Consider the following 19,898-nt stretch of genomic DNA (forward strand, 5'->3'; position numbering starts at 1 on the left):
AATACGCAGTTACCAAGATCTAGGATGTGACCAACAGGATTCTTTAAATTGGAATCCAGGAAAGGTTCTTTATCTTGTTGATAATAGGCTTGAGTATAATACATTAGAGACTTACAATAGCTGGTCATACTAGCATAAGACAACAAGGAACCAGCAGAAAGTTGTGTACTGACAGACACTGATCTGCTAGTGACCATCCCATGTGGTATCAGTTCATGTTTTCCAAAGAGGGCACTGTGAGCAGTTAGCAAGACCAAAGGCGATATCTTAGGCTAGGGGAATCCAGTCTTTAGGTACATAACAAAACCTCAGTGGCAATCAACAGGACTAGAATCCAACGTCTTCAAAGATGCAGCATAATTTTCCTCTCCACAGTTACCCTCGTTTTTTACCAAAGATAAACATAGTAAAACTAATTTGTTTATATTATAAACTTGGCCTGATTATTTATATAAGCAAAAATAAGAATACTCAGAGTTTATGAATTCTGGAGGGATCAGGTAAGGAGAAAAAGTAAACGTTTCATCTTTGTTTACAAAGGCATGTCTTACCAAAGTGTTGATAGCTTAAGAGAAAAGATTTCTCTAAATCCAGTTCAGTTTTATGATCTGAAAGTTCATCAGAAACCTGTATTCTGGAGTAAGTGTTAGAGTCCTTTCTATGAATATCTCTGAAGATAAAACATATTTGCATGGCCACACAGGTGACGTAGTGGTTAAGTTCACGCACTCTGCTTCGGCAGCCCAGGGTTCATGGGCTTGAATTGCAGGCGCGGACTGGTGCACCACTGGTCAAGGCATGTGTGGCAGCATCCCATATAAAAAATGGAGGAAGATGGGTACAGATATTAGCTGAGGGCTAATCTTCCTCAGCAAAAAGAGGAGGATTGACAATGGATGTTAGCTCAGAGCCAATCTTCCTCTCACACACACAAAAAAACATATTTGCAAAACACTAATATAAAACAATTACTGTCTGTAAATGACAAAAGACTTAAAAATGGCAGTTGACAAAGAAATTTGGTTATTTCTGTGACATATAACATTTTAAGATAATAACTAGAATTATGACTGATAATAAGGACAGATCAGAATTTCGGGAATGTTATATAATTTTAAAACACTTATATTAATAATATTTACCCACACAATATAACCTAAGAACGTTTATAATCATTTATTTGACAATGTTTCCCATGCAATTTAACATACCAAATAACTCTAATTAGTTTAATATGTCCCTCTTTATAGGAAGAGAGAACAAATTATTTGAGAAGTCCCAGGGGCCTACTGGAAACTCTCAAAGTTACTTTCAAGTCAAAAGAAAGACTATTTAGGATTTGAATTTTGGGAAGTTTCTCAAAAATATCAAAAGGTTTTAAAACACTTGATCAAATAGGATCATAGGTCACTGTGAAACAATACTTAGTTATCCATTTAACCAGAGTAACAACAAAAGATGTTAGGGGCAAACATAGAGAGTTAAACAGTAAAAAAAAAAAAAAAAGCCTTAGCTCTCTTGTTAGAGAGCTCAGCTTTTGGAACATAGGAAATTACTTTGACAAAACATAGAATCCTTCCTTTTAGGTAGACTTACTCAAAGGTGAAGAAAAACCTTTCATAATCTTTTTATCAAGAGCAGACCAGAAGTCCAAGAAAACAGTCCTTTTAAGAGAGAGAGAGAAAACTAAATTTTAATTTTTGTACCAGCTTGCTTTTGATATTAAAACTCATTTGCTTAATTAAATTCATTTAAATCTTAGCCAACTTGACCATGCACAAAACTCTTTCCTCAGGGTTCCTCTTCCACAAACTTTCTGTAACTTTCTTTTTTACGTTCAGAATTTGTCCCATGCCTTCCCTCCTTCGAAGTACTTTAGGACAATTTACTTTCTTAACAAACAAAAAAACAAAAATATCTCCATTCCTTATAACTTCTTTACTGAAAACATACATCTTACTTTCCTTGTATACAGAAATGTTTCCCTTATTCTTTTACATTGGTATCCTGTGGATTGGTAGACTTATAAATACTGTCTATAAACATGTACTTTCTCATAGAAAATTTCTCAGCATGGCACAAACATCTTTATTAATAAGCCAAAGTATTTTTCTAGTTTCTCTGAAATAAGAAGCCAAAGGTAGATAAATCTATATTTAGTAATTAATTTTAATATTTTATCTTATGTGGAAATGACCTAGATGCTCAATAAATTTCTATCATTTAACTTAATTTAGCAAAACTCTTGGGTTTTAAGTAATCAAAAGTTTTTAAAATTATTTTTAAGTAAATATACCGTAATACATAATTATTGTTTAAAAATTCACCCAAAAACTAACCTGTCTTACATCTATTTAGTTTACTTGTTCCCAATAATTATGTTTAGATTGCCTACAAAAATTTCATGAGACATTAGACAAAATCAGCTATCATTCTAAGTTATTTTTGCTGACAAATTTTGTAACAGAGATAACATGTCTACATCATATCCAATGCTGATAACTCTGAAAACATGCTTATTTCAGTCAAACCAACAAACTTAAATAAGCTTTCATTTACCAAAGATTATTTTATATCACATTAACTTGAAAAACATTTGGGTTAGTTTTTATTACATTTATAAATAATTTATAAAAGTGCTTACTTTAAGCCAATTAAATAGAACTCTTTCAGAAATTATGCCATCCAGAGGTAGAAAAATATCACATATATAGACATACATAGACACAAGCAGAGACCTTAAATAGTTTTCATTAAATTTTTGCTGTGAATCAGGTACAATACAAAGCTCACTAATTTATAAAGGAATAGTTGGATCCAAACTGTGTTTCTGGCAGATAGAATAAACTAAGTTTATCTGCTTAGGAATTGGTGATGGTCTAGATAACAGTTCCTGGAGAGGTTTTAAGCTTTTTGAGACAAATAGGGGAGGTTTTTGGGATTGGTGAAAGGGATGGGGGAATCTGAACTGCCTCTAGAACTGCATTTTGAGTTTTTCAAAGATTTGTGAGATAAGAACAGTTGCTATCAATTCCTCAGAAATTGGGTTGTAACTTAAATGACATCATAGGTTGATCTACTTGTCCAACTACATCATCCCTCATTTGCTTCTTTTCCTCTGGGTACATAGTTTTATTTTAACTTAGGGAAGAAGGCCTATATATAAAAAAAAAATTCCTATCAGGCTCTGAATATCAGCTTCCAATTTGGCCAAATTTCTGGTCATAAGTTGCTAACTCCTTTCAGATATCTTGTCAGATTTTAGCCAGGACAAACAGTAGATATTTTGGGCAGTATTAAACAACTCCATTAACTTTAATTTTAGTTTCCCCTTGACTGTTTAAGGGAATAACCTAGTAGTTTCCCAGAAAATCTCTCAAGAGTACTGTTAACTCTGGGAGGGGCTCATATTAGGCCCTCCTTCAAAGGTAGATTATGGGGATTTCTCTAAAGCCTAATAGACTTTTGTATAGTCTTTTCTTCTAGGTACCTCTTATAACTTAATTTTTCATTACCTTTTTGCAGCAAAACTTTCAATAAGGCTATTTTGGAATTTTTAAGCCTTTGCTTTTAAGTGCACTTCTTAAATGATCCTTTGTAATTGAAATGTTTTTTCTAATGGCCAATGCAATTCCTCTAAGGCAGGCAGCAGTTTGGTAGGACGCTAGCTGCAAATGGAGCTCAGCCTACATTTCTGTCCAGCCATCTCTGACTGCAAATGAGGTGCAACCGCATTTCTGTCCAACCATATTTTGAGGCACCCAACCTGATGGTTACCAAGCCAAGCTCTCAGGATGCAAAACAAGCTTAGTAAGATTTTACTGTTCTTTGTAAATGTTTACAGCTTCTGAGACCATGGTTTTTAAGAAAGTATGCTGGAAGGTGGCACACTTGGCTCGTTAGAGATTAAAGATTGCATTTAATCTGTTTATTCTGTGGTTCTCAAATCTATTGCACAAAAAGACAAGTTTTGGAAGCTCAAATGAGCCCCCAAGTGGCCACTGTAATTTTAAATCATCTTTAGTGTTATCGGTCCACTGGGACAGAAGTTTACAAGAGGAAAATCTGTAGTTCTTAAATATAAAACCAGCTGGAGTTCCCAAGGGAGGTGGATCATTTATGGTTATTCTAGAGCAATTGTTCCCCATTTTGGCCATCTAAGACTTAAATTATCTTTTGTCAAATTTTCCCATTTTGTTAAGTACTTGCAAGTAAAGACTCTTGTGTGCCTTGTACATAAAGCCAGCTAGAGTTTCAGTTGGTGGCTGCCCATCTGGGAGCTTGTTGGCTTTTGAAGCGTAGTTTCCCATTTTCTTTTAGTTTTGTTTTAATATAAAGTCTGAACAGTTCCTCAGGGCAGTGTAGTGGGTCAAAAGCATACTGCTTGTGAGTGTCACTTCCTAAAAGGCTGTGAACACTCTCTTACATGTCTCAGTTTCTCCCACCAGCAGTCTAAAACTACCACGGGGGCTTGGAGCACTGGATAATGAATCCTTATATGTGCATCCCTGGATGAGCCATTGATTATTTAATGTAAACAATCACAATGGAGTTTCCTATGGGACCACTGCACGTAATGAGGATTGACCTCAGACAATTCCACTAGCTTCTCAGTCACCTGAGAATGCCTTGTGGCTGGGAGGAGCAAGTGTCCCTTTTCTTCAGAGCTGAACGAATTTGCCTCTCATTTTACTCTCAAACAATTTGTTCAGACTTTATAAACATAAATGTTTTCCAATTTAAAGCCAAGTTAAAAGGGTCAGCCAACCCAGTTCACTCCAAATTTCCCCCTAGGTTCCCCGTACCTGGGAAAAGTACCAATACACCCTTAAGATGTTAAGTTCTAAGACCTAAAACAGCTTGAATAAAAATCAAGACCATCAACTTAAATAAGGAGGTCTGGATTTCAGGAGAACTCACTAAAACATCTGAAGAGTACAGTGAAACCAGGGGAAGGGGGGAACACAATGGGCCCATGCTGGTACCAAGTGCTGGTTCAAAGTAGGGTCCAGTTGACCTCAGGTGAGTTTCTCTGAAATCCTACTGACTACGCCAAGAAATGTCGACACAAATAATCAATAATCATTCTATAGTAAAGAAAAGAAGAGAGTTTTATTCAAGCCAAACTGAGGGCTATAGCCCGGGAGTCACAGCTTTCACAAGGGAAGAAAGCGCTCTGGAGAAGAGTGATTTTCAGCACAGTTATATACCATTTCAAAACAAAAATACGTATATCAAGCATGACAGGGGTACCTTCTTTCAAGGGTTCAAGGAGGTGTTCATTACAGATTAGCATGTACACAGCAGGTCAACGTGACTCTGGCGTCATGGAAAGGGAACTTATCTTCAAAGAGTACTGGCGTCATAAGAAGGGAGGCATTAATCCTTACTTTAAAGAGTATATTCTTTACTTTAGGATAATGGTTAAAGCAGATGTACAATGTATGTTTGACAGGACATAAGTCAGGCTTCTTTGGTTCAAATAAATTCAGGCCAAATTAAGTTCAAACCAGAATGGTTTCCCCATATACTTCAATATATAAAAATTTCTTATATCACCACCATCCTTAAATTTGAAATTACTTTTAACATTTATCTTTTTTTGCTATATTTGCTAAATTGAGAGCGATGTTCAGAGGGAAGGGACTAGTCTCTCAGTTTCACAACATGAATATGATTTTATTTTCCTTCTCTTATGATTTCTAGTTTCATTCCACTGTTATTGGAGAAGATACTTTGTATGATTTTAATCTTTTTAAATTTATTAAGGCTTGTTTAGTGGCATAACATATGGCCTGTCATGGAGAATACTCCATGTATACTTGAGAAGAATTTGTGTTATATTGTTATGGGATCAAGTGTTCTGTATATGTCTGTTGGGTCTTGTTGGTTGATAGTGTTGTTCAAGTCCTGTATTTCTTTACTGATCTTCTGCATAGTTGTGCTACCCATTAGTAACAGTGGGGCATTGAAATCTCTACCTATTATAGTAGAACTATGTATTTCTCCCTTGTTTTGTTGTCAGTTTTTGCTTCACATATTTTGTGGGTCTGTTGTTAGTTATGTATATGTTTATAATTATCATTTATTCTTGATCGATTTATGTTTTTATCAATATATACTGTTATGGAATTAATGTTTATATCCCACCAAAATTCATATGTTGAATCCCTTCCCCCAATCTGATGGTATTTGGATATAGATGATATTTTGGCCTTTGGGAGGTAATTAGGTTTAGATGAAGTCATAAGGGTGAGATCCTCATGATGAAATTAGTGCCCTTATTAAAAAAAGACCAGAAAACTTGCTCTCTCTTTTTCCACCGTGTGAGGATATAGCAAGAAGATAGCTGTCTGCAAGCCGGGAAGAGGGCTCGCACCAGAACCCAGCCAACCACGCTGGCATTCTGATCTATGACTTCCCATCCTCCAGAACTGTGAGAAGTAGATGTCTGTTGTCTAAGCCTGGTCTATGGTATTTTGTTTTAGCAGCCTGAGCATATTAAGACATATACTGTCCATCTTTTTCTCTGGTAACATTTTTTTTTCTACTTAAAATCTATTTTGTCTGATGTTATTATAGCCACTTCAGCTTTTTTTTTTTTTGGTTACTATTTACATGGAATATTGTTTTCCATCCTCTCACTTTCAACCTATTTGTGTCTTTGAATCTAAATTGAGTTTCATGTAGACAGCATATAAGTGGATCCTGTTTTTTAATCCATTCTGCAGTTCTCTGACTTTTAATTGAGAGTTTAATCTATTTACATTTAAAGTGATTGGGGGGGATCGTAATTCAGTCTATATCAGATAACGGAGGACTTCTGTCATTTTGCTATTTGTTTTCCGTATGTCATATCTTTTTTTTACTCAGTTACTCCATTAGTTCCTTATTTTATATTTAATTGATTTTTTCAGTGTACCCTGTACCTTCTCATTTCCTTTTTGGATATTTTTAAATTATTTTCTTAGTTGTTACCCTGGAGATTATAATTAACATTTAAACTTACAACACACAAAGTTTTAATTAATATCACCTTAGCTACAATAGTATACAAACTCTGCTCCTATATATCTCCCTACATCCCCATATATGTTATTATCACAAATTACATTTTATATATTGTGTGCCCATTAACTTAGATTTATAATTATCATTTTGTGCTTTTGTCTTTTAAGTCATATAGGAAGAAAAGAGGTGTTCCAAAACAAAACACAACAATATTTGCTTTAATATTTATTTATGCAGTTACTTTTACTCGTGTTCTTTATTTCATCATATGGCTTGAGTTATTGTCTAGTGTTCTTTCATTTCAGCCTGAAAGACTCTCTTTAGCATTTCTTATAGGCAATTCTAATAGTGATGAACTCCCTCAGTGCTTGTTTATCTGGGAATGTCTTAATTTCTCCTTTTTTTTGAAAGATAGTTTTGCCAAATATAGAATTCTTGAATGACGGTTTTTCTTTCATAACTTTTAAATATGTCATCCCACTATTTCTGGACCTCATGGTTTTTATAGTAAGTTTTGAGATTGTGTAGTGTCCGTCCTGTGACTTTGCCTTCACTATTGTGTTAGTTATTCTGGATCTTTTGCATTTCCATATAAACTTTAGAATCAGTTTGTTAATATCCACAAAATAACTTGCTGGGGTTTTGACTGGGATTGTGTTGAAGGTATAAGTTAGAAAGAAGTGACATCTTGACAATATTGAGTCTTCCTATCCATGTTCATGTACTATCTCTCCATTCATTTAGATATTCTTTGATTTCTTTCATCAGAGTTTTATAGTTTTCCTCATATAGATCTTATATATATTACTTTATTAAATTTATTTCTGAGTATTTAAACTTTTGGGGGGCTAATATAAATGGTATTGTATTTTTTATTTCAAATTCCATTTTTTCATTGCTCATATAAGAAATCAAATTACTTCGGTTTTATCAACTTTGTATCCATGTCGTCTGCTCCTTTCTGTCTTTACCTTCTGGTATTTCTATTATGTGTCTATTGCTCCTTTTGTAATTGTCCCATAGTTCTTGGATTTTCATTTTTCTTTTATTCCTTTTATTTTAGTTTTGGAAGTTTCTGTTGATATGTCTTCAGTCTTCACTGATGCTTTCCTCGGCCATGTCCAGTCTGTTGATGAGCCCATCAAAGACATTCTTCATTTTTGTTATGGTATTTTGGCTGTCTACCATTTCCTTTTGATTTTTTATTACAGTTTTCATCTCTCTGCTAACATTATCCATCTGTTCTTTCATGTTGTCACTTTTGCATTAGAGCATGTAGCATATTAATCTTAGTTGACTTATATTCTCAGTCTGATAATTTCAACATCTCTGCCCTTTCTGAGTCTGGTTCTGATGCTTGTTCTGTCTTTTCAAACTGTTTTTTTGTCTTTTAGTATGATGTCTAATCTTTGTTTGAAAGCTACACATGATGTACTAGGTGAAAGAAACTGAGGTAAATAGGCCTTTAAAGTGAGATTTTATATTTTTCTGGCTAGGAGTTTGCTGTGTTTACTGTTTGCTGTATCTGTTGGTGTTGGAGGCTAAACTTTTCCCGGTGTCCTTGTTTTTGTCTGGCCTAGTTTCTTTAGATTTCCCTAGAGGCTTCTTAGATATCATCTGAGATGCACAGTTCTTTCAGTGGTATTCCCATATTATAATACAGAAACCTTATTGATGTAGTGGTAAGGTGTTGGGGTACTGGAAGTGTTCTACAATGCTATGATTATGCCTAAGATTTTTAGTGAGCTTGTGCCCGTGGGCTGTGCCCTTCACAAGCACTTCTCTATTTTGTTTTGTATTCCCTTTTAGGTGGGACAGGAAAGCTAGAAGTTGCTGAAGCTGTGTGTTTCCCTTCCCCAAGATTGGTTAGGCTCTGGTAAAACCCCAGTAGGTTATGATGTTACAGTAGTTTCTCTTGCAAGCTTTGTTAAGAAGGACAGAATGTTCTGGGCATATTTAAAAGTAACTGCTCTTCCCCTTCCAGTGCTGGAAGGATGAGGGGATTTTTCTCCAATCACTGTGAGAACCTGATAGGGCTCCTCGTAATAAAACTAGTAAAAGTATGGGAGTCTTCCCCCCGAGACTTGGTCCCCTTAGACTTTTTAACTCTCAAACTTGTCCCCACTGAGCTTCCAGCAATTCAGCATTTAAAGTTCAGCTTCTGCTACCCTAGTCCTGATTCCCACAGAGTTTTCCTTTCCTGCATGTCTACTCTGGTAAATTGCACTTATTTGTATTCATCTGTCTCTTCAATTTTTAGAGCACTGCTGCGTCCTATGACCTTACTTCTCTGATGATTCTAAGAGGAGTTGTTGGTTTTCAGGTTGTTCAGGTTTTTTTTCTTGATGTGTGGGCATGAGAGACAAACAACTTCCAAGTTCCTTCCATGCCTAAATGGATTACCTCCTTTTATTTAAATTAATTCTGATGGCATATAGGATTCATGGTTACAGTCTTTTTTCTTTCATCATTTACAATTTGTTATCCCACTGTCTTCTGCCCTACATTGTTTCTAGTGAGAAGCCAGCTATTAATCTTATTCTAGTTTCCTTATAAGTGATAAGTCATTTTCATCTTGCTGCTTTCAAGATTTTCTATTTTTCTGTGGCTTTTAACATTTTACTATGATGTGTCTGCTGTGGATCTCCCTGTGTTTATCCTGCTTGGAGTTTCTTGAGCTTCTTGGATGTGTAGAGAAATATTTTTCATTGAATTTGGGAAGTGTTCAGCCATTATTTCATTAACTCTTCTGTTTTATTCTTGCTCTTTTCTTTTTCTGGTACTCCCAATATATGTATGTTGGTGCACTTAATGATGTCTAACATTTCTCTGAGGCTGTATTCATTTTCCTTTATTCTGTTTTCTCTGTGCTCTTGAGATTGCATAATATCTTTTGATCTATCTTAAAGTTCACTGATGATTCTTCCAGCTCAAATCTACTCTTGTGCCCTTATACTGAATTGTTTTTTTCACTTATTGTACTCCTCAACTCCAGAATTCCATTTGATTCTTTTAAATAATTTCTGTCTCCTTGTAGATATTCTCTATTTAATGAGACATTGACATCATAATTTCCTTTAATTCTTTTTTTATTTCTGGTCATGACATGGCATATTATATTCCTTTATTGTGAGAATCTGAATTTCTTTTTTTGTGCATATGTCCTCCTCGCTATGCACATTTAAAGTTACTTCAAATTAATTTTTGCTTCTTTTCCAAGCTTCTGCACCTCCATAACAAGATATCTGCAGTCAGCCTTTAACTTTTTTGAGTTCAGTTCTTTCATTGGAGGCTGGGTTATCTATCTATCATACAGAAATTCCTTAAATTTTTGGTCAACTGATGTGTGGTCACTGCATTTTTTTTTATTGTGGTAAAATACACATAACAAAATTCATTTTAACCATTTTAAGTATACAATTCAGTGGCATTAGTTACATTCACAATGTATAATCATTACCGTCTTTTTCGTTATCCCAACAGAAACTTTGTAGCCATTAAGTAATAACTCCTCATTCTCCCTCTCCTCAGACCGTGCTAACCTCTAATCTACTGTCTGTCTCTACAAATTTGCCTATCCTAGATACTTCATATAAGTAGAATAATTCCATATTTGTCCTGGCACTATTTCACTTAGCTTATTTCACTTAGCATAATGTCTTAAAGGTTCATCCATGTCATAGCATGTTTCAGAACTTCATTCCTTTTCATGGCTGAGTAACAGTCCATTCTGTGTATATACCACATTTTGTTTATCCATGCATCTGTTGATGCACACCTGAATTCTTTCCACCTTTTGGCTATTTAAATAATACTGCATTCAACATTGCCTTACAAGTGTCTGTTCAAGTCCCTGCTTTTAGTTCCTTTGAGGATATACCTAGGAGTAGAATTTCTAGACCATATGGTAATTGTTTAGCTTTTTGAGGAACCACCAAACTGTCTTCCATTGAAGCTGTATCATTTTACATCCTCATCAGCAATGTACAAGGATTCCAATTTCTCCAGATCCTCACCAACATTCATTATTTTCTATTTTATTGAGAATAGCCACTCTAATGGGTGTGAAGTGGTATCTCATTGTGGTTTTGATATCCATTTTCCTAATGATTAATGATGTTGAGCATTTTTACATTTGCTTATTAGTCGTTTGTGTATTAGGTACTTTGCTCATTTTGTAACTAGGCTGTTTATTTGTTGCAGAGTTATGGGAGTTCTTATATATTCTGGTTATTAATCCCTTATGTAATTTGCAAATATTTTCTCCCATTTTGTAGATTGTCTTTTCACTCTCTTGATAGTGTCATTTGATGTGTAAAAGTTGTTGATTTTGATGAAGTCCAATTAAACTATTTTCCCTTTGCTTTCAGTGTCATATCCAAGAAATCATTGCAAAATCCAGTGTCATAAAAATCGTCTCCTATTTTTTCCTCTAAGACTTTTATAGTTTTTGCTCTTAAATTTGGTTCCCTGATCCAATTTGAGTTAATTTTTTTATATAGTGTAAGTTTAGGATCCAGCTTTATTATTTTGCATATGGATATCCAATTTTCCTTGCAGCATTTATTGAAAAGTCTATCCTTTTTCCCCATTGAACAGTTGGCACTCTTGTCAAAAATCAGTTGACTGTATATTTGAGGGTTTATTTTGGGCTCTCTATTCTATTCCATTGGTCTGTATGTCTGTCTTTATGCCAGTACCATATTTGTTTGGTTACTCTTGCTTTGTAGTAAGTTTTGCAATCAGGAAATGTGAGTCTTTCATATTTGTTCCTCATTTTCAAGGTTGTTTTGGCTAACGGGGGTCTCTTGAGATTCCATATGAATTTTAGGATGAGTTTTTCTATTTGTACGAAAAAAAAAGTCACTGGGATTCTGATAAGGATTGCATTGAGTCTATAGATCTTTTTGAATAATTTTATCATCTTAACAGTATTGAGTCTTCCACTTCATGAATACAGGATGTCTTTGCATTTATTTAGGTCTTCAATTTCTTCCAGCAATGTTTTGTAGTTTTCTATGTACAAGTCTTTTGCCACCTTGCTTAAGTTTATTATTAAGTATTTTATTCTTTTTGATGCTATTGTAAATATAATTTTCTTAATTTCTTTTTCAAATTGTTTACTGTTATTCTATAGAAATGCAACTGAGCTTCGCATGTTGATTTGGTATCCTGAAATGTTGCTGAATTTGTTTGTTAGCTCTAACAGATATTTTGTGGATTCCTTAGGGTTTTCTACGTATAAGATAATGCCACCTGCAACAGATGTAATTGTACTTCTTCTTTTATGATTTGGATGCCTTTTATTTCTTTTCTTGCCTAATTGCTCTGTCTAAAATTTTCAGTAATATATTGAGTAGAAGTGGTAAACGTGGGCATCATTGTCTTCTTCCTGTCTTAAAGGAAAAGCTTTCAGTCTTTCACCATTTAGTATGATGTTAGCTGTGGTATTTTTTTTTAGCCCAGAGCCAGGGAGGGTGGGATCTGCTAATATTCACCATCTGTCAAGTCTACTCGGGATATGTCTGCCCTAGGAAGCTGGGAAGATGGGAACTGCCACTCGGTTGTCAAGCCAAGTATCTCAGCTCTCCCATAACACAGATGTGTGCCAGAAAGGGGGACTGCACAATTCACCAACTGTCCTGCCTATTTTGCAGAAATTGGGGGTAGGGAAATGGGTACTGCCCTGATGCCACCACCCACTTGATTTAGGCCTTCTGCAACATGGAGCTGTGGAAAATAGGATCTCCCTATTTTCACCATCTGCCAAAACTACCTAGAAGAGCTCTTCCACTCCAGAGAGCTGGGAGATATGGGAACTGCCTGCCACTCAGCTCCCAAGCTTGCTAAAATAGTTCTTTCATAAGGCAGTGCAGTTGAGATATGGGTGTAGTACCTAGCTCCAACACCAAGACCTCCCACTGTTCTTACCTATTTTCCATAGATTTTGTTGAATAAATACTTCTCAATCTGTTATAAGCCCTTTGATCAATCTCTGGAACATCTGAATGATTGCCTTTGCCGATACCAATCAGCTTAATAGTTGTCTCTCCAGGGAAGAGATTTCCCTATGGTCCTCATATGGCCATTCTGGAAGGGCTCTCACTTTCTTGATGGTGTTTTTGACACACAAAGGTTTTTACGTCAAATTTATCACATTTAAAATTTTCTTGCCTGTGCTCTTTGCATCATATCTAAGAAGGCTTTGCATAACTCAAGATCAGAAAGATTTACTCCTTTGTTTTCTTCTAGTTGTTTTAAAGTTACGCCTCTTACAATTAGGTCTTTGATCCATTTTGAGTTAATTTTTGTGCTTGATGTGAGATAAAGGTCCGAGTTCATTGTTTCTCTTTTGGATATCCAGTTGTCCCAGCACCATTTGTCGTAAATGCTATTACATTAGTATTCTGATTCATAAACATGGGCTATCTTTCCGTTTTTTTTACTTCTTCTTTAATTTATTTTAGCAATGATTTTAGTTTTCAGTTTACAAGTCTTATACTTCTTTTGTTAAATTTATTCCTTAAAAAATTATTCTTAATTCTATTGTGAATGGAATTGGTCTCTTACTTTCATTTTCAGATTGTTCATTGCTCGTTTATAGAAATACAGTTGATTTTTATATGTTGATCCTTGTATTACTTTTCTATCTAGTGTAACAAACTTCCACAAATTTAATGGCTTAAAATGGCACCCTTTTATTATTTCATAGTCAGAAGTCTGAGCACAACATGACTCAATTGGGTTCTCTTATTAGGATCTTGCAAGGCCAAAATCAAGGTGCTGGCAGGGCTGCATTCCTTTCTGGAGATTCTAGGAAAGAATTTATTTCCAAGAACATTCAGGTTTTGGCAGAAATCATTTCCTGCTTATACTTTCTATGTGGCCCTTTCCATCTTAAAGCCAGCAATGGTGGTTTCAGTCCTTCTTGTGCTTCAAATTCCTCTGTTTATACTTACATCAGCTAGAAAAAGTTCTCTGCTTTTAAGGGCTCATGGGATTACATTGGGTCCACCAAAATAATCCCGGATAATCTCCCTCTTTTAAAGCCAAATGATTAGTGACTTTAATTACATCTGTAACATCTCTTTTGCAATGTAATGTAACATATTCACAGGTGTAACTCCAGAGGGTGAAGATCATGGGGGCCAGAATTCCACCTATCACAATCTTGTTTCCTCCAAACATGCGGAATGTATTTATTTACTGTAGTAGTGTTTTAGTGAATTCCTTAGGGTTTTCTCTATACAAGATCATGTTGTCTGCAAATGAAGACAGTTTTACTTTTTCTTTTCCAATCGGGATGCCTTTTATTTTTGTCTAATTGCCCTGGCTATAATTTCTAGTACAATGTTGAATAAAAGTAGTGGGAGGAGACATCCTTGTCTTGTTTCTAATCATAGGAGGAAAACATTTAGTCTCTCTCCATTAAGTATGATGTTAGCTGTAGGTTTTTCATAGATGCCCTTTATCAGGTTGAGGAAGTTCCCTTTTATTCCTAGGTTTTTTAGGATTTTTATCATGAATGGGTATTAGATTTTGTCCAGTGCTTTTTCTAAATCTATGAAGGTGATCATGTGGGTTTTGTTCTTTATTCTATTAATATAATGTACTACATCAATTTATTTTTGTGTTCCTGGGATAAATTCCGCTTGATAGTGATGTATAATCTTTTTCATATGTTGCTAGATTCAGTTTGCTTAGTATTTTGTTGAGAATTTTGTGTTAATATTCATGGTATTATTTCTTCTTTAACTGTTTGGTAGAATTCATCATTAAAGCCATCTAGTACTTAATGAAGGAAATCATACGGTATTTGACCTTCTCCCTCTGACTTATTTCACTTTGCATTATACCCTCAATGTCCATCCATGTTCTCACAAATGCCTGGATTTCATTGTTTCTTATGGCTGAGTAGTGTTCCATTATGTATATATACCGCATCTTCTTTATCCATTCGTCCTTTGATGGGCACTTAGGTTGCTTCCAAGTCTTGGCTATTGTGAATAACGCTGCAATGAACACAGGGGCGCATGTGCCTTTAAACAAACACATAGAGACAGAGATTGGATTGGGAGTTCCAGAGGGGAAGGGGGGAGGGAGGAGGGTGAAAGGGATAATTTGGTACATGTGTGTGGTGATGGGTTGTATTTAGTATTTTGGTGGTGAACATGATGTAATCTATGCAGAAATAGAAGTATAATGATGTACACCTGAAATTTTTACAATGTTATAAACCAATGTTACTGCAATAAACAAAAAAATTAAAAATAAATAAATAAATAAATTACAAAAAAAAAACCATCTAGGCCTGAGTTTTTGGTGGGGAGAGATTTATAATTACTAATTCAATCTCTTTGTTACCCATCTGATTTTGTTTAGAGAGGTTCCATCAAGTACAGTGACCCCACTATATACTCTAGCTGGCATTGTTGCTTATCTGGCCCACTGTGAATGAGCTGAATATAATTGTTATTGATTATTAACTTACATAGTTGAACACATAGAATAGTTTTTTTATGGTGGTACCTTGAAAATCATTTCAGATATAGTCTGGTTTTACAAATCATTTAATTTTAGGGAGTAGTTTTAAAATTTAACAATGCCTACCAGCCTTTTTTTGATCAGAAACCATATTAAACTCTTCCAATAAGAAATAAAAATGCCTAATCATCTTTTATTTTAATGTTTTTGAAGGTTTTGCAAACTTTTCTTACTCCCTACAAAATACATGCACTCCAGATGGAGAAACTCAGCCTCTGTCTTCCTGTTTACTACAGTACTACTTCTCTCGTTTATGTTTTTTCCTCTAAATACAAGTTTTCTGACTTGTATTGACTGTTTTTAACATATTCTTTTCAGTGGAAATTCTGATGTATGTTTGCTTGCTTTATTCAAAGTATAGACCTTGACTGACTACTATATGCCAAGCATTGTGCTAGGAACACTGATAGGAAAACTTTCTATGAGGAATCAGATTAGTTTGGCATATTACATGTATATTGAAAAAGTAACCCTGCAAAAAGGTATATGAAAATCTACATTAGGTCCATAAAGGGACTACTAGCTATATTGGTAATGTTTTCATAATAGTCCAGTGAGTGGACTCATAACAAAAAGTAATATAGACATATTTCATTTTGAAAAGCATGTTTTAAAATCCCATATATGTGTGTATGGGTGTGTATATATATATATATATATACACAGAGAGAGAGAGAGAGGGCACTTATTATAACCGTATAATAATTATCCAAAATATTGCTCCTCTTTTGGCAGTTTCTGTCAGTTGTATTCTTTTTTCTGATTTCTAATAGAAAAACAAGAGGAGAAAATAATGGAATCTTACAAGTAAGCAGAAAAATATAGATACACATAGTGTATAAAATTCTTCAGTTCATCGTGTAACAAAGTCTTGATTCTTTCTCTTAGACCAGAAGATCAATTCAGAAGTTATTAGAATGGGAAAATAACAGATTATATCACAAGGTAAGAAAGTTAAAGCAAATAAGTGCCCCATTCATATATTTGCATTATTAAATTGAAAAAAATGAGAATTTTTCAGACCACAAAAGAATGGATTAGAGAACTAATACTCCATTTTTAATGTATATTCTTTACAAAGTGTTTTTAAATGCTGCGTTTTATATCTTATACTTATTTCTGAATTGTTTTTGGTGATTTATTCAAATGTATCAGTAATAATTAGTATAAATTAATATCAAAATTCTTAAACTCTACTTTCTTAGCTTGCTTTGCACTGGAAGTTGACTAAAAGGAAATGCGAAACTAGCAATATGATGGAGTATGTAAGTATGCAGTTGTTTTTAATTACACTTTTTTTGGATTCCATCCTAAATGTTACATTTTGCTATGTTTATCATTTGTCAGATCTTCTCTCTACCTTTTTTCTCCTCACTCTGAACTTTTTTCAGATGAAACAGAGAGGTTTCCTTCTACCTTCTTTAGATTTGTAGCCAACATAAAATATCTTGAAAGCTAGCAATTATTTAGATCTTAGAAAAATCTCAGCTAGTATGCTCAAATGAAAACATTGCACAACCTTAATCTTCTTTTAACATAGGTGCAAACCATTGCATCTGGTGATGGGCACAGCTGCTGGTGAACAAAAATATTTCTGAATGTGATCTCGTCAAAATTTGCGTAAAATAGGAATTGACTTCTGAATTCTGGATTCATATTTCTTGCTTTTTTTCCTGAGTTGACATTTAACTTTTAGTGAAAAAACTATAGATTCTAATTTTTTTTTACTGAAAGCTATGCAATCTTAATCATAAAACATAAATTCACATATATCCAATATGATAAATTCAGCATCATTAATATTCAAAAGAATATGAAATTTATCCAGGCTTCAAGTTGCTGACATGTAATATGTATTTAATAATAAACATTCCATTTCCATTTCATAAATAAGGATTATTATGATATCTTTCTCCACTTTGAATAGTTTTGGAAAAAAATGTGCAAATGACCACAAATCTAAAATCCACTATAGATAAAAACTTATATAAACTATTATGAATTTATATATTAAATTTATATATTAAATGTACATGAGTTTATAAATATCTTAGATTTTTATTAATCAATTGATAATCAATTTTGACACTTTGTTTTCTTTTACAAACAACTTATAAAAGATAGTAATAACCATTATCAGCTGCTTTAATTGAAAAATATATGGATGTAATATAGATAAAGATATTTTTTCTAATCTGTATAACACTATTTTAATCTCTTATTCTTTCCTAAAAAAAGGAGGGGGAAGGTGGGGAAGGACATAACAATGTAATAGGGTTGGTTTTCTTTTCTGCACCTAAACAAATAGTTATTGTAAATCAGATAATAAATACCATTAGCTACAATAAGTAGTTATGTTTGCCAGTTTAATTTAATTGCCAATCTAATGATAACTTGTGGTAAGTTCTTTTTGAACTGTTTTATATATTTCACTTACTTTATAGTATACGACCAAAATGTAGTCCTGTGAAAAATGATTATAGACATTCTGAGTTATATATGTTACAGTAAATGAAAAGTATTTTGTCAATATATTCTTGTTTGTTTTTATTTTACAGGTAATACTAATAGAATTCTTACCAAAATATCCCATATTCCGACCTGACTGAGGAATTTCATTCAGTCACTTCTGTGTTACCTGTCATTTCCTACCCTTAGTGCCTTGTAGATGATTTTGGAATGAAGATGGTCTCCTTTGCTGTGTTCAACTTATTCTTTATAATGGTAGAATGTTCTCCTCACTCTTTTATTTGTGTTGATTTAAGAAGAAAATTTGCACATCTTTTTGTTGTTGTTGTTAAATGAGACTTGTGTTTTGCACTCTCAATTTTTAAATAAATATACACACATACACACACACACATATATATATATACAGTTGCCACTAAAGATAAAACATCAGTGCTGGTGTTTAAAAAAACAAAAACAAAAACTTGTTCTGAGCATGCTGCCTTATAATTTTCGTACTCACTGTTTCTAAATATGCATCATTTTTCTAGGCTACTTATTGCTCTATAATCTCTTACTAGACGTATGTAAATAAGCTTTCAGTAGCTTTTAGAAATGGTTTTACTCTTAACCTGCTTTTAAAGAACCTGCAATTAATAGCACTGGTTTTGTCCTCACTTTGCTAAATTATCACTTACATTAGTGGATAAAATATTTAAACTCCTAAAGCCTTGTAAATATTGTCTCTTTGCATAATGTAAAATATGATATGCCATGGTTTACAGAATGTAATATTACTCTTACTGTATTGCCAACAATTCTGCATAGATTTTAATATGAATGAAGTTTGCAAGCATCCTTTTGAATGTATCAACTGTTAACATGCTTTTTTTGGCAATGCCATAATAAGTATGTTAAAAATTTCTGGTGTAGGGCAGGGTTGCCCTTTGTAACAAGTGGATTAAAATTGAAATCATTGTCTGAGATATTCTGCATTGCACCTGAAACCAAGAACCTTATTTTTTGCATTTAATTCAATAATTCCCATTTTGTCCTCCACTCCCACCCCTAAAAGAATTCATTTGACATATGACACATTTCACAGCCTCCCTATCCTCATTTATTTCCCTTTATGTATCCTTTCCCTCATTTGAAAATACACACAATTATGACCTTTAAGAAGTATTTCAAGATTTCAGATGTCTTAGGAGGTCTCTAGACCCCCATGAAAGCCACTGCTAACCTCTTTCTGGATTTCCGATTTTGTACTTTGGGAAAGAGAAAGAGCTAATTGAGAAGGTGTACCTAAAGAATATATAGTGGCTGATTCATAATTGATAAAATATTCTTAGTCCTCTTTTTGAGGACCTTTTTTAAACATTTGGATATTATTAATGAGGAAAGACAAGTATTTAGACAAAAGTATTTTAGTTTATAAATTCACCACACATGTAGCCTTTTTATTGGTATGTGCATATTTCTCTCTTTCTCTTCACAATTAAGATGAGTGAGAGCACCACACCCTAATTCTTCTAGAATTTGAATTTTTAACGTAATGAAAGCTTTATATTGTGTTAATTCAACTGCAAATGTATGCCTGTATATAGGCATTATTTGTAATTCCTAGTGCTAAAAATAAATTAAAAGTATCTATGACTGAATAATATTTTATTTATCATCTTACTCTTATTGCTTTTAGTAAACTTTTTTAGGCAAACATTCATCCCAGTGAAGAGAACAATCATTTCTTCATACAAGGTCAAGCCTTTTAAAGCCACTTTTAAAATTTATGCCTAATTTGAAATCCACAGTCCTGGACCAGTGAAAGAAGAAGGAAAAAGGAGACACTATTTGATATATGACTATAATTGTTTGCACAAACACTTTGCCACCTC

The 19,898-nt window shown here is 33.9% G+C and overlaps 1 protein-coding gene across 1 annotated transcript in view; it reads left to right on the forward strand.

The window, feature by feature from the left end:
- CHIC1 (cysteine rich hydrophobic domain 1) overlaps positions 1 to 19,656 on the forward strand; it is a 50,708-nt gene extending 31,052 nt beyond the window's left edge. The window contains exons 4-6 of the mRNA XM_058536197.1: positions 16,444 to 16,500; positions 16,761 to 16,820; positions 18,114 to 19,656. Of these exons, the coding sequence (XP_058392180.1) occupies positions 16,444 to 16,500; positions 16,761 to 16,820; positions 18,114 to 18,164 (168 nt within the window). The 3' untranslated portion in view covers positions 18,165 to 19,656. The remainder of the gene's footprint in view (positions 1 to 16,443; positions 16,501 to 16,760; positions 16,821 to 18,113) is intronic.
- Positions 19,657 to 19,898: the final 242 nt, after the last annotated feature.

The sequence above is a fragment of the Diceros bicornis genome, chromosome X (assembly GCF_020826845.1).
Source record: "Diceros bicornis minor isolate mBicDic1 chromosome X, mDicBic1.mat.cur, whole genome shotgun sequence".
In the NCBI taxonomy this organism is placed as follows: Eukaryota; Metazoa; Chordata; class Mammalia; order Perissodactyla; family Rhinocerotidae; genus Diceros; species Diceros bicornis.